Consider the following 15,964-nt stretch of genomic DNA (forward strand, 5'->3'; position numbering starts at 1 on the left):
TGGCTCTTTTCAGTAGTTATTTCCAGTTTGAAGTGCCACAATCACAATTAGTGATTGGTGCAGCATCAGTACACTAAAATTGTGCTTTACCTGACTTGTTATCAGGGTTACAATTATATAACTTTTCTAACTAATCTAAGTCACTATGTGGACAGCATCTAACGGTTATCACATAATGCCATATTACAAATTACATATGGGAAGAAAAGTGACATGGAATACGTTAATTAATAAAACGCTCTTATCATTAACCCAAGATTTACACAATATGATGCCAATTCGGCAATTTGTGTAGAAAACATTTGGCCGACTTTCCCAGTTGAAGGTGCATGCTAATACATCCATGACCATGATGCACTTACATGAATTGTCCCAGTAGAAAAAGTAATTTTCCGATTATTCCGGCACCACTTGAATGCAGCACAACAGTCCGCATGCCACGTCTCTTTGTCGAGGACCTCTTCAACCACTGCGTATAGCTGAAATGATTGGTAATTCGCCGATCGATCACCAAAGATGTTTATGAATAATTGTTTGGCATTAAAAAAAAACAGTCCTGCTGTCATCAGTATGTGCATGCTGATATGGGCATACTAAAACAGTGTTAACTAGGCTATAATAAAACGTGACTGTGTGGATGTTTGCACTGTAAATGTAAAATGTGTTTATCATTTCAAATTGAGACTGAGTCAACAAAAAGTCAGGAGTTTGTTTTTGTTTTAAAAGATGGCCAAAAGTTCAATAAAGGGCTAACATTTGGATATTAATACAATTAGCCCTGACCAAGCACAAGGTACATGACTTTTTATGAACCCAAAGCTGTTCTGAAAATAACATATTTTAGCATCAATAAGCAAAACAAGGAAACTCTGGACAGAAATGTAAAAGACCTGTAAAGTCTATTCCTGATATAAACCAGATCTGAGATGTGAACAGGATATCACAAACAGTAGCAAGAAGATTAATGATGGAGAGCAGGTTGTAGTTTCCATTGGGAGTTTTGAACTACACTAGAAATCATCCCTGTCAGCGCTCTGCTGTTGGCTCTATCTTTGATGAGTGCCAGGTCTAGTTAAACCATTGGGCCTTCTGCAGTTTTCTGTCTGGCTGCCGTCTGTGGAACAGACGGGGATTTTGGCTTCAGTGTCTCTCAAAAGAGGCACTTAGTGTTTGGCACAAACCTCCTGGATCTCTTTCAAGACCTCTATTCAATATGAGTGGAGGCTTAACCACTGACCACAGAGGACAACCTACTGGGTCAATATGTTAATCTTTTGCAAGTCAATTGTACTCGTTTCCTAAGCAATACATCTCTCTCTTGGTCCTAAAATATGTTTTCAAGTACAAATCATTTCTCTGAAACATAATTGCAAGACTTAACCCTTGTGTTGTCTTCCCTTCAACCTTGAAAAAAACACTTTTCTGACATTTGTGACGCCTTTTTTTTCACAATTTGTTTTTGCTTTTTCCAACGTTTTAAATTTTTAAATTTTTCTTCTACACATTTTCAGCGCTTATTTCTACGTCCAATATTTTCTGATATAAAACAAAAATTTAAAAACGGGCCAGTGTGACCTGAAGTCAACACAAGACTTAACATCGCTATGGTTACACTATATGCATGTTTGTGATGTGATTTGCATGGGGAATTATAGAATACTGCTCCTGATAAATACAGCAGCAACATGGCAAAAAGCACAGCCAACAAAAAGGTTTGTTACTTTTCTTGAACATCAGAGCTTTATTTCATTCCAGCAGTAACTGCAGTAAGTTTATCACATGGCTGCCATGGCAACAAACGGTGAGAGAGGGTTTGATGTTTGTTCTCTCAGACTGGAACTACTGTCAATCACACTCAGTCTGGCTTTCAATCACAATAAAACACACCAATAGTTCCTTGGCAGCCCACTGCGGCGTTTGAACGCTTTGCAACGAAACTCAATTAAATACGGCAACTGAAGAATAATGATAGCAGCTAAAATGTTTAACTCAATTAACACAGTCAAACATTAGTATTTAGTAGTGTCCGTCTAAGAAGTCTTCTTACATTTTTTTTCCTTTTTTTTAACATTTGTTCATTCATAGAATTCAAAGCCTGATAAATAACTCTTACACTGACACCTCTGAGGAATTCAATGCAAATAAAAAACAAACCTCTTTAAAACAAATCTACAAAATATAAAATTGCATCTTTCTGTATCTTCACTGCATGTTGGCATTTTTGGATCATTTCAGTCGGTTTGTTTTGCTACATTGAGTGCAAGAAATCCAAAACCACTTAAAAACCGTTGCAGATTCAAAAAAAAAGATAAATAAATAGAAACATAAATACATCATGCTGTCTCTTAAACAAGCTGTCAAAACAGTCATGAGCAAACCCTCTCTGGTGGGACACCTTCATGACTAAAAGCAGACTGTGTGATGTTCTCACCTCGGGAATGATGACTTCTTTATGCTTGTACATGTGAGCAGTTCAAAGTCTGTGATATAGGGGGGCCAAATGTACGTTCACGTGTCATCATATGCAATAAGATCAAAATATACGTGCAGGCCCTTCTCCTATGGGACTTGACACCATTTATAATCTCACCTTGTCAAATTTAGTCACATTGTGGGGAAAACATTGCAGTTTCATATATAAACTCTTCAGAGAACCCTGGTGAATGGGTGCATCTGTGTGCAGTCACCAATCAAAGTGCATGGTGAGAGAAAGTGACCTTCCTCTTAACAAAACAGATAGCACTGTTGGTTTCAAGCTGTGATCTATCTCATTGTTATTAAGCTAAACATTTTTAGCAGGCTAAACCAGCCCTGCAGTGCAGCTGTCCCCTTTGGTAACTGGTCAGAGCAAGTCGAGTGAGCCAAGGCAGGCTGCTGGGCCCTAGTCAAGACAGGTCTGGGTTAAGTGTCTTTCGTAAGAGTTTGGGAAGCGAGGCTGTGCAACAAAGTCATCATGGAACAGGACAGTCGCAGACAAGATGGGAGAAGTAAGGGAAATAATTAAATAAAAGGGGGAAAAGAGGGGGATTATGACAATAATTATCAGGTAGGTTAAAGGGTGAGAGGTGGGGGGAGAATGATGAAGAGAGGAAGAACAGTTCAGAACTCCTCCTGGTCTCGCTCTCCCCCTTCCTCAATTTCCTCGTCGTCTGGTGGTGCAAATCCGTCCTGCGAAAGAAGGCTGAGGTCAGTGTACGTCAGGATGAGAAGTCATAACGTTTGTTGGTGTTATTGATAACGTCTCCTTTTTCTTGTGTTTAAATATGTCTATGTCACATTTCAGACGTCCCCCTCCTGGCCACATTACACAATTCTGCAGTGCTTGGGCCCAATGGACCTTTTTCACAGCAGACATTTTGACTTGTCATAGTAGGAAAAGCACAGCTGAAATTGATAACCTTAACGATGGCTCAATTCCATCAAGTGTCCCAGTAAGCTATTTCAGTGAGTCAGCATGAACAATACCAGGGCCTCTCCTAAGTGGAATGCAGCCATCATTAATGGTTTTGAATACACCTGTGCTTATCCTACTATGACATGTCAACATGTCTGCCGTGAAAAAGGTCTATACAGCAAAAATTCAATGCAAAATGCTGTGATGGACTAAGGAGAACAGTCTAAAAAAACAACAATATTATGGAGAAATTTCAGTCCAGTCAGGGTTCAGGTCACGCCCCAGCATGAAGCCAGCTCTACTTAAAGTCTTCAACAATCTACTGCTGTCTCGTGACTGATAATTAGCCACACTAATAGACTACTAGACATTAGCTTCGCCTTCGAGAGACTGTCTCGAATGCCAGGTCGATATCCAGGGTAGCATCCTCCAGTGGTTCGCCTCCTAGAAGTGTGCTAGAAGGCGCAGACCTCTCCAGTCCCGCTAAATTTATCATAATGTATGCTAGGATAATAATAGGGAAATCAGCTTGCCAGTCTCCTGCCCACTCTGCTAACCTGGCCAGCCAAGGTTATCAAATGTAAACATTGGAGTGAAGGTGGAGATGAGCTCCAGCTAGCAAGACCATCTCTAACTTCTCTACACATCTCTACATCTAACATCTTTATCCTATGACTACGAGTCGCTCATCAGCATCAACTCAAGGAAATCAACTCAGCAGTCTCCTGCTGACTCTACTAGCTGGGCCAGTCAAGGTCTTCAAATGTAAAGATTAGAGTAAACACAGTGGAAACGGTGAAGATGGCTATCAGCTACAATCTATAGCTATGATACCGACTACGTGGACAAGCAAGACCATTGCTGCATACATCTCCATCTCTACATCATAGGGGTCACCAAGGCAAGCGTGGAGGAATTGAACAGAGGCCGCAATCTTCTCTGCTGGGCATCCTGCTGGCCAGTGTGCAGGCGTTGGACGGTGAGCTGGATGGCCTCCGTGCCCGCGTTGGTTTTCAGCAGGATTTCGGGAGCTGTGGTGTCCTTTCGCCAAGACTTGGCTGGATCCTGGAGTATCGGTCCAACTATATGACTGAGTTCAAGGCTCTTATTTGTTTTTAAAGCTTTACACATCTTGGTGCCCCAGTATATAATTGAGCTCCTCTGCCCCCTTTCCAACCCAGATCTCTCAGATCCTCAGACCAGCTGCTCCTAACTGTCCCTGAGGCTAGGCGGAGTAAGGGGCAATCGTGCATACGCAGTAGCCGCCCCGAAGCTTGGAACAGTTTACCTTTTTCAATCAAGTGTTCCCCCCTCTGTAGACACTTTTAAGGCCAAACTTAAGACCCACGTTTCCTCAGGACAAGGCTGCACGAAAAAAAGAGATTGCTTGGAGAAATGTAAGCGAGGAAGTTGAAATACCTGGTACATTCTAAAAAAATCTTTGTCTGTTGTTGTGGCGATGGAGCAGCTACAATGTTAGCATTGCCATCATCGATCCTAACTCCATTCAGGTAACAAGCGTTGTAAGAGTTGTTTGCTTGTTGTCTTGTGGACAGACCTGGCAAAGTATGAATTCAGACTTTCTACAAATCAGCATCATCATGTAGTTTTTTTTGGGCATACTTTTGATCCGTTTATTGCAATTAAAATCACAGCAAAACCTTTACCTCAAGAGGCGCTGGAAGCGGCAGTCATCCAGACGCAACTTTACTTCCTGGAGCAGGCAGTAAAATTCTCCGAGCTGTTAGCTCCTCCGGATGATGTTATGAATCCAGACACAACGCTGTCTGATTTTCCGACCTATCTGGGACTTCCACAACAGATACAAAGCAGTTGTTTTAGCAAAAATGATGACGGAAAGAAACGTTGGCCGTGCCTACAGCCCTACACCAGCGCGAGTAACGCAAGTAAACACAAATTATTCCAATATGATCCCGCCATCTGACTCCCACGAGTAACACGATGCGAATATTCTCTTTGCGACCAGTGTGAAAACAGCATAAAAATTGTATAGCTTAAGTGACCTGTACCCCACCTCTGCATTAACCCAGTACGTTTGTCTGCAGTTGTGTATTTAATGGTATAGAATCATGGGTTGAAGCTTAATATTATGAGCAATAACAACATGACATGTAGAGTGATAAAAATAAGTTGAGGACGAGTCCCTCATGACTTTTGTCTGATGTTATAAACAGTGTGCTGGTAGCGTCAAGACTAAAATAAAAAACTTTAACTGATGGTCTGAAGATGTTTAATTTGCTGTCTTACACTCAACACCGACGTAAGTCTAAACAGAGAAGTACAAAAGGCAAAATAATACATTAAAACTCCATTAGCACTACATTACTTTCATTAGTAATTCATTAGCACCAGAAAGTTAGCAAACACATCAAGTAAACTCAACATTATCATACACAAATAACTACAATTTAACTACATTGTTGCCTCTTGTGGGGAAATAACCAAATAAAAGCAATATAACAAATATAGTGAATAACGCAAACTTTACAAGCATGAATATCACTGTATTGTGGTCACTTACACTTAGCTTTAATGATAAATTTGCAGGGTTGGATAGTAATGGATTACATGTAATCAGGAGTACTTAATCAGATTACAAAAATAAGTAACTATAATCAGCCCAGATTACATTTGTGCAATTAGATTATAGTAACATTGTCAAGGATTTCCTGATTACATACTTGATTACATACCGTTATTTTAAATATTTAGCTTTTTATTAATGGTTTATCGAAAATGTGAAAAATGGAAGATGAACATTTTGAGTAAGTGCTCCTCTTGTGTTACAAGAGCAAAGTCCTCCATGTGGCCTTTTAATTAAAGAACAGCACCAACAAAACCTTACACAAAAGAAACAGAATCTCACATGTTGTAGAATACACACAGTACACCTGTAGTTTGTGCCAATGCAGTTTTTGTAAGTGGAATTTGATTTGACCAACTGTAATGCAATGCTGAATATGTCATAAATTACGTTACTATTGACAAAAAAGGTCATGTAATTTACATTCAGTAACTGACTACATTTCAAAGTAATCTGACCCACCCCTGTTAACTTGATAGTTAGTTGCTGTAGGCCTAATAGAACTACTTTCAGGTTGTGGGTAAGTGAAAGCTCGGCACATCTTCTTCATTGGAATTTTAATGTCCGCTGCAACAATAGGGACAAGAACACCAACAACATGTGAATCTAACAATGAGCATTCTGCAGGCTATGCACAGTTCTCAGAGAGAACATAGTTCCCAATCTACACAACAATAAGGACATTTTAACATATACAAAACATATATTGAATGACTTGAATTCAATCAATAAAGGTGGGGGGAAAAGTCACACTGACGATGGTGTACAGGTGGCGACGTACCTAGTGACGATGTAAGGTGACGTACCTAGTTCAGATGTGCTTAGTTGTATATTTGTACGGTAAAATTCGAACATACGCTTCCGTCACGCCGCCGCTGGTAGACGTAATTTCCATGCACTTGCCGTCAAGTTTCCTGCAGGTCTCTCGTCTGCAGTCCCAATCAAATCCATTCAAAAATCCACACGGTACAGAGGCAACGGGAAGGTAGACTTCTCCTTTTCCTGGTAATCCTTCAAGTGGCACTATCCACCCGCCACAGAGAGATGTTTTCTTTCCTTAAAACTGACTGATTCGAACCATAGAGCTTGCACACACTCCACGGCAAATGGACTGCATTTATATAGCACTTTTCTAGTCTTAGCGGCCACTCAAAGCCCTCTCCACTACAGGCATCATTCACACACACTTTTATTCACTGGTGGCCGAGGCTGCCACACAAGGTGCCACCTGCTCAGCAGTTAAACATTCATGCACATTCACACACCGATGCCAACGGGAGCATTTGGGGTTCAGCATCTTGCCCAAGGACACTTTGACATGTGAGAGCAGGGATCCAACCACCGACCTTCCGCTAGACGGCCACTTTACCTCCTGAGCCTCAATCGCCCCAAAACACTGACATAAACAGTACCTGTCGTATAACAACCAAGTCACACCAAACAGAGTAAATTCTAACGTTACACACAAACACAAAAACATTTATTTATGACGATATGGTATTTATTTTATCCTACGAAAGGACAAGACATTTTTTAAAGAACTTTGTAAATGAAATTCAATACTTTTAAGGCCTTATTTTGAAAATATCAAATTCAATGCTTTTTTAAATACTTTTAAGACCCGGCGGGTACCTCGATGCAAGTAAACATTGTAAAAGTGTAAAATCTTCCGCCCTGATGTATGTGCTCCGTGTGTGTGATATGTTTGTGTTTACCTCTGTAGCGTACAATACATCCATGATTTTGCTGATGACTTGGCTGTCACTTTCACTTTCCTGGCAGAGAAGCTCAATGTCTCTCAGCTTTCCAAAGTAGAAGTCCCTCTCCTTCTCCAGTCCGTCTACAGTCAGCTTCAGATCCAGCAGCTAGGAACAGAGAGAGGCCGGTCAAACAGCTTGAGGGTATGAGACAAATATATAACAACAACAGATAAACAGCTGAAGGGTTACTGTATACTGTAATATAGAATCAATAACAATGCGCACTTAACAACAGTAACAAACGAGTCTTTGGAAGGGCAGCTGTTGTATTACAGCATCAAACAAAGCTTTAAAAAAGGCACTAGAATGTATTATTCGTTGTTAAGCTACTTCATTTATCCTATTAACATACCTTAAAATGATCAACACTCTGTAACAATGTGACAATAATGTGTTGAGTCAGCCAGACAGACCGGGCACAGGGACCTTGTGTGGTTCAATCATTATGAGAGAGCAGTGTTGGGTCAACAGGGACCCATTTGGTATTGTCAACATGACGTTGCTTGTGCTACAAAGAGCTCTCAATGTGAAATGAGTGTCACGGTGCAATTTTGAGAAACTCATGAACATTGAAGGGTACCATCAATCATGCAATTTAATGAGACACCTGCACTGATGCCTTGGTGGGGTGCCATGATGGGAAACTACAGGGTGTTTTTTTAGAAATGGCTGAACAGATCAAAGCAGTTGGTACCTGCTGGTTGAGCTCTAGAAGCTCAGCGTCTCCTCCATTGCGGGTCACGGGAGTTGTCCTGCGGGCTGGTGCTGTGTTGGTCTGCCTCTGGGGGGGAGGAACACTCTTTGGTGCTGTGGGAGATGTTCTCATGGGGCCTGGAAAACAGAAACACACACATTCATATATCTGCACTTGTTTAGATGGAAGCGTTTAGGCTGTGTTGACAGATTTGCTTCATTTTAACCAATGCAGTGCTCTACACTGGGTTTGAAATAGCTCATGCTGGGGCGACCTCTAGCTCACCCAGTAAGAGCGTGCGCCCCATGTAGGCTGAGTCCTTTGCAGCAGCGCGGGTTCAAATCCGACCTGCTGCCATTTGCTGCGTGTCGTCCCCCATCTCTCTCCCCCTTTCATGTCTATCCTCTGTCACTTAATTCATAATAAAAGGGAAAAGCCCCCAAAAAATAATCTTAAAAAAAAAAAAAAAAAAAAAAGAAATAGCTCATGCTTTACTTGCATTATATGTGTGTAAATGTGACCCAAAGCATCTTTTTATGCTTTAGTGTGCAATCACACCAAAAAAAAGTGATCCGATCGTTTATAGATTTCAACGTTTCTGACCGCACTTGAAGGCAGCTTTTTTCACAGATGGAGAGAGAGAAAGAAAAGAGATGAGATGAGCGAGACATAGCGAGTGCTTTGTTGTTGCAGGAAACATTCAGCTATTACACAAACTCCCGGGCAGTTCAGTGCTTGTATTTCATTTTTAACCCTCGTAGTGTTTTAAAACTTTCTTGTGGCAGCGATAAAGGCAGTGATGTTTCCTGTTTACTGTACGGGACTCACAGAAAACACATGCACAAACACGCACAGATTCATCCTTATCAGGATGACTTTGCAGTGTGCTTTAATTGTATTAGAACAATTCTATTATTGCAGGTTGTAGCCCATTTACTGCAAACATGTATACTTCCCATCACTGCCAGCTAGAGCTGGGCAATATATCGATATTATATCGATATCGTGATATAAGACTAGATATCGTCTTAGATTTTGGATATCGTAATATCGTAATATGGCATAAGTGTCTTTTCCTGGTTTTAAAGGCTGCATTACAATAAAGTGATGTCGTTTTCTGAACTTACCAGACTGTTGTAACTGTTCTATTATTTGCCTTTACCCACTTAGTCATTATATCCACATTACTGATGATTATTTATCAAAAATCTCATTGTGTAAATATTTTGTGAAAGCACCAATAGTCAACACTACAATATAGTTGTGGTATCGATATCGAGGCATTTGGTCAAAAATATCGTGATATTTGATTTTCTCCATATCGCCCAGCCCTACTGCCAGCAATGTTTGTGTAGTGTATCGTTTTAGATTTTGACGTTGACAATTGCGAGGCACATATATTTGTTGTTCCCTCTTCTGCCACTTATTTAGATGCAGCAATTCCAAATTTTGATTGGCACAAAAGTGAAAGTAGGGTATCTTGTAAAGTGTACAAGGCTGCTTTTGGAGAGTCAGGGTGAGATTGTGTAAAACTATTAAACATTTATGTTATGTTTGTTGTATCTTGCACAATTACAGAGTCCCTTATACCACCCACAACCAGCCAGAATAGACCAATCCATTAACCAAGTAACTCAAAGTTCGAATGGAGGTGGAATGGAAGACACTCTGCAACACAAGCGCACACACACGCACAAGCTCGATGCAGGGGATGTTACCTGAGCGGGAGGCTCTTTTCAGTTTGTGAAGAATGGGTTCACCTGGGTTAGAGGTGGGGATTTGTTTGCATGAAGAGGTGACAGCAGTGAAATGAAGCCTTTGAGTTCACACACAGCTGATAGTGACGTGTGTGTGTGTGTGTGTGTGTGTGTGTGTGTGTGTGTGTGTGTGTGTGTGTGGTACCTGGGTTGGGTGGAGGCGGTGTTCCTTCATGGCCTTGCCGTGACATTACAGGGTCGTAATCTTTCCCGTCATAGTTGGCATCAAAAAACTTCTTAAACCACTGAAGGAACTCAAAGTTGTCCTGGAACTTCCCCTTCACCAGCCTCTCCACAGGAATGATCTGAGAGAAGGAGAGAGTGGAGGACCGAGAGATGAGGTGTTGATATCATCTATATAAATTATTTTAACAGAAAAGGAGGGAACCCTTGGATATGGATCTAAAAGAAATGCTAATCCTTGCCAGAAAAGCACCGCAATGGGGACAGTTTGTGATCAAAGGGTCGCTATTTGAAATGACAAAATCTAAGGATAACATGATAATTACAAACTATTATTTTGGGGCATTGTGGCCACGTTTAAGATGCTGAACATGTAATCACAACATCCCGTGTGACTATTGTTGCCTTTCTCCCTCCTCTTACTCTCAAAATAAAAACAGATATACCTTAAAAAAAAATTTAAAACAAGAAAATATCTTGTCAACTATATTAAAAAAACTATATATAATTTATTTTGTAACTCAACAGCTACAGTATGCATTATGTGGTTTGAGATGTCTTTGACCAGAGAGCTTCAGTGTGAAGTAGGATTGATAATGACCCTTTCTTGATGGCTCTTATGTCAATTTACATATTTCAACAACTCTGTTAACCCAGGGGGACGATTTTTTTAATCAAATCTAGCCTGATTATGTGCATGTTTGTGTTTGTGTGTGTGTGTGTGTGTGTGTGTGTGTGTGTGTGTGTGTGTGTGTGTGTGTTCGTGTTCGTGTTTTCTCACCTTGTCCACATTCATTCTCTTGAATGAAGCCTGTAAGCCCTTGAAATTGTGGATGTATTCATGTTCCAGTTTAGCATTGAATTTCACTTTCTTCATTAATATGCACCCTGGAAACAGCATGTCCATTAACTGACAGTAAGCACCACCTACGGGGAAAAATATACATTTATTTTTAGAGCTTGAGATACATTTTGAATTGATTTGCAAGCTCAAAATCTTAAAAAAGAAAAAAAAAAAAAAAAAAAGAGTGCGTTTACCCGAACAGAGCTGCTCGATCTTTGTGTATGGGAGCTGCAGAGAGTCGTTGACCCATGCCAGCATGTCATGACGACTCAGGTTCTCAATGGTCATTGAGGTGGAGTAAACATTCACCGCCATCCTCCTGATTCACAATAACGCACACAAAAGCACACAGATATCACATTCAACAGTTGAATGATGGATTTCAGGAGGCTGATAGATACTTATAGTCTACAGTTTGATTAATGTGTGCAACTATATTTGTGGTACGGCTGTGCTTGACTTACTATCCACACAGTTGCTAATGGAAAACCAAAAGCAAGCCATACCATGCAGTGGAAAATAGCATAAGGCACTAAGTTCAGGTCGCAGTTTCCCCTGGAGGCACAATAACTTCTTTAAAATGTAGCCTCTGGGGATCAATAAAGGCTTATCTAGGGGCTGCTGTGGCTCAGGTGGTAGACCGGTCGTCTACAGCCCTGCAGTCCCATATCGAAGTGTCCTTGGGAAAGACACGGAACCACGATTTTCTACCGATCGGTGTGTGAATGTTTATCTGATGAGCAGATGGCACCTTGTGTGGCAGCCTCGGCCATACAAGATCCAAATGTGTGTGTGTGTTCGGATTCAGATTCAGATAACTTTATTAGTCCCCACAGGTGCAATTCAGTTTTACAGCCAACCCATCCATTAACGGTTAAACTAAACTTAAAAAGTGCATTAAAAAGTCCATTAGCACGCAATGTATATAATGCAATGTTATAAAATAATAAATTAAAATAATGGTGTGAATGGTGAATGGCCCTGTACTATGTTAAAGCGATTTGAGTAGTCGTAAATTAAACATTTAAAGTTTTTATTATTTTACAAATCTAAGAAACTTGAGTATTTAAAGCTAATACTGCTATTAAATAAAGTATCATGTCTAATAATATGCAAGATTTGCTTGCTTGACTGCTTCATGGCCAGGCCAAAAAATGTAAAAACACACACACACACACACACACACACACACACACACACACACACACACACACACACTTTACTCACCTGTTTGGTGTGAGCTGTTTAAATGGTTGTGGTGGTGGACCACCTTACAAAAAGACCTGAAGACAAAATCCAGAATCATGTGAGATATCGGTGTTGCTACCATTCATCGTGCACCCTAAAGATAATCATACTTCAAAGTTATTTTAATGGTAATTCTTAAAACCTGAATCTTGTCTTTGTATATCCCCTTTAAACATAACTTCCTCTACACCTGCATTTCTATCAAATGGTCAGAGTGGTTTAGTAGGTGTCCTGCTCAAGAGCTCCCCCACGAGGTTACAAAGATAAACACCACAGAAAAACTAGCAGCCAGTCATAGTTATCTCACTAATCTCTGCCTCAGTTAATCCTTTTAGCCTAGGTTGAACAAGCTGTAACCCATCATGGTGCACAAAGGCAGTTGAGATCACCAACGAAAGGATCCAACACGCATAAAAAAATCCACACCGCTACATTTCATCACACTGACAGCTTGAGATAAGGAAAAAATCCAACAATCACAAGGCATTTCCTGTGAACGGACTGCATTCAAATCAACACCGTCCACCAGAACGCAGCTGCTCTGGTTGTGGCTGGTGAATATGCAGGTTATGCCACTGTGTCCTCTGAGCCCAGAAATCTATTTTGACTAGTTTGAAAGGTTAGAAAATGCAAAAATGTCACTAAAGGCCTGTTCATTCTGGAGTTTATGTTGCTGCCCGACTGCCTCGTCCACATATGAAGCAAACTACACACACATTTAAACAACCATCTATCTGGTCACGAAGACCTCTTTATGTGAAAGACAAACAGTCCAATAATAGCAAATTAACCCACAGTGACAGTGGCACTACAACCAATAGCTGCTAGCGGTTAACTTACTTTTTCGTTAAATAGTTATCAGTAAGGGAGAAACAATTGTTGAAATGATTAATTCATTTATTTTCTAAACAAAAATATGCTGTTCCAGCTTCTAAAACGTATAGATATCCTGCTCTAGTTTGTTTTAAATGATAATAAAACAAGATGTTTAAAGACATCACTGAGGACTCGCACTTGTAAAGACAAATTTCCTGTTTGTTAAAGACCAAATAATGAATAGATATATTGATAATGAATATAACCATTAGTTGCAGCCCTCTGTGACTTACAGACAAACAACATCAGCTTGATGTGTCACTTATTTATATTAAGATGGATGATTAGACCTTAATGTAAGAGTGCAACCCTAAACCTGGACTTTTCCCAACTTAGCTACATACCCTGTTTCCAGAACATGTCAAAACTTTTACAGGGTCAGGTCATTCCACAGGTCTTTAACAATCACAGCATTGTCACAGCAAGAGTGCGAATATAAAAATATCAATAAACACACAAAATCCAAGGAACCACAAAATATACACAGTGCCAAAATATAAACAATGTTTAGGTATGATTATAAGTTGCTCTTATCTCAAGTTGCTTCTTAGTAAGATGCATATACATAGATAGATATGTATGTACAAATTAAATCTCAAGTACAATTAAGGGTATATGGTTAATTCAAAATTTTCAATGATTATTTATGTCCATAATGTTGTACATAATGTCCCCATTATTGCACATGTCAGAAAGGTGTTACTATGTATTGTGTTGTTTTCCAAATAATAAATGTTTTTTAAAAGCACATCTGACCAACATATTATTGAGTAGCAGCAGTTAGAAAACATGTTGACTGCTGATCACATTTCAGGTTTACAAAATGAGAATATATATAGGATGTAGCTATATCCTAATAATAACTGATGAACGCCATGCAGTATTTTTAAGTGAGCCTCGTTTACTTTATTAATTTATTATCACATAAAATACATTTAATTTAACCCCAAGTAAATAGCCTCAGGTTGAGAGTAGGCTACTTTGTGCTTTTTTCTTTCTTATATTCATCTCATATCCAGTTGGTTTCATGGGTCAACCGAAGTGTTTTGACAGTTACCGTTCCAGCCGCGGTCGGTGCGACAGCCACTGCTGCCACTGTGGGACTGTTTGGTCATGAGGCTAGCTTCTAAGCTCACACTGCTAACGTCGGTTGCGACTGGCTGATTGTTGTTGAATTGAGAGACTTTTCACCAAATTTCAATTTCACCGCAGCGACATTAGCGAACTAAAATATATCCATGTGTAACTGAGACGAGACTTTTTTCCCCAGCCTAACGTTACCTCTGAAGGCCTTTTGGATAACACATACGCACATTATCAATGACATAATAACTGTCAGCTAACGTTACGGGACGACACGAGCACCTTTATGTGAGACGTAAATAAAACAAGCAGTTAAATCAACAGATTTCATTCATTTAAGTTAAGTTGAGTTAATATTACTCACTGAAGTGCGACGCGTTGCTCTCACTGCCGCCCCGTTGTCGTTGTGTCTGATGATGGGCTTCTGTTGCTATACGCCCGACTGTTGCCTTAGCAAAGACTGGCCTCACTCCCACCTAAGCTGCTGGAGCAGTGCGCATGCGCAGGGCAGTTGCAGAATTCTCTCATAACTTGTGAACTACTAGTGAAACTGGTGTCCCGATGGCAAATCTGCGATTTCCTAGGACGGAAAAGGCATGACCCGCCCTACTCTGCCTCTGATTGGCTAGTACTCGTTGCCTTGGTTGGTTGGCTTGGTTGGATTTAGGCATGAGGAGTGAAATTGGTTAGAGTTAGGGTAAGTTCTCGTAATACCTTCATTGGTAAGACCTATGGGTAAGACACAAATACACACAACATATACTGTGTACATAATTAATATAAATCAATCTTAATTTTGTGTTAATGCGCATTATACTGTTTATTGTGTATTGTCCGAAAATATGGACACATTGTATTGTGATGCTTTGGCAACATTGTTATTAAAACTTTCATGCTATTAAAGCCACTTCGAATTGAATGGAAATTGAAGAATACCAAAGCCAATCAGAGACACAGCAGGGCGGGTCATGCCTTCGCCATCCTAAGAAATGCAAATTTGCATCGCCATGAGCGGCCATGAAGGATTAACTTGAGCCATATAGTGGTGGAAGAGGTATTCAGATCCTTAACTTAAGTAAAAGTAGAAATACCAAATTAAAAAAATACTCTTGAATTTCAAAATGTTCTTAAGTGTTATAACCTAAATGTATCCAAAGTCAGTAATGTAAAGTAACTAAGTCAATGTACTCAAGTACTGTACTTTTGTAATTTGTAATCTGTTATTTTGAGGTACTTTTACTTACTTAAGTAGTTCAATGTATTTCAGTGTATGTTTAACGTCAGCTTTATATTCAGGTCATATGATTCAGCACAGCAGGCTACCGCAGATACAACTTTACTGTTATGTATTTATTTTACTATGCTTTGCAAGGATTTTTGCCTTGTAATTAGTTATTTTGTTACTTAATCTCTACTTTACTTTTTTATTTTATCAGGGAGCCAAGGCTTCTCATGCAGATGCACCTTTCAATGCTTGTAATGTCATTGCTACCCTCCACTTTCAGTCATTCATGTGTTGC

General features: G+C 39.9%; 1 protein-coding gene and 1 long non-coding RNA gene across 8 annotated transcripts; one reads left to right on the forward strand and one right to left on the reverse strand.

The window, feature by feature from the left end:
- Positions 1–1,713: 1,713 nt before the first annotated feature.
- Positions 1,714–14,955, reverse strand: LOC116066359 (microtubule-associated protein RP/EB family member 3-like). 7 transcript variants are annotated; one of them, XM_035995797.1, is made up of 9 exons: positions 14,809–14,955; positions 12,465–12,520; positions 11,432–11,556; positions 11,175–11,320; positions 10,356–10,515; positions 10,172–10,213; positions 8,454–8,590; positions 7,715–7,864; positions 1,714–3,168 (listed from the first exon to the last, which is right to left on the reverse strand). In XM_035995797.1, exons 3-9 carry the CDS (start codon positions 11,550–11,552, stop codon positions 3,100–3,102), a joined length of 825 nt encoding a protein of 274 aa, XP_035851690.1. In that variant the 5' UTR covers positions 11,553–11,556; positions 12,465–12,520; positions 14,809–14,955; the 3' UTR covers positions 1,714–3,099. The 7 variants fall into 7 exon arrangements, with proteins under 7 accessions (XP_035851690.1, XP_035851689.1, XP_031178248.1 ...); XM_035995796.1 differs by having other exon boundaries at positions 12,452–12,520; XM_031322388.2 differs by having other exon boundaries at positions 11,432–11,559; positions 12,451–12,520.
- On the forward strand, positions 5,683–6,113 carry LOC116066369. Its single transcript, XR_004108939.2, has 2 exons — positions 5,683–5,971; positions 6,008–6,113. It is a non-coding gene; the product is annotated as an uncharacterized LOC116066369 (long non-coding RNA).
- Positions 14,956–15,964: the final 1,009 nt, after the last annotated feature.

Source organism: Sander lucioperca, chromosome 19 (genome assembly GCF_008315115.2).
Source record: "Sander lucioperca isolate FBNREF2018 chromosome 19, SLUC_FBN_1.2, whole genome shotgun sequence".
Lineage (NCBI taxonomy): Eukaryota > Metazoa > Chordata > Actinopteri > Perciformes > Percidae > Sander > Sander lucioperca.

Excerpts from the sequence above, each read along its gene's own strand:
- LOC116066359 (XM_035995797.1), bottom strand. The coding sequence starts at position 11,552 with ATGGCGGTGAATGTTTACTCCACCTCAATGACCATTGAGAACCTGAGT. Across the intron at positions 10,214-10,355 it reads ACCGCCTCCACCCAACCCAG|GTGAACCCATTCTTCACAAA; the intron begins GTACCACACACA and ends CCTCTAACCCAG. Across the intron at positions 8,591-10,171 it reads GAAAAGAGCCTCCCGCTCAG|GCCCCATGAGAACATCTCCC; the intron begins GTAACATCCCCT and ends TCTGTTTTCCAG.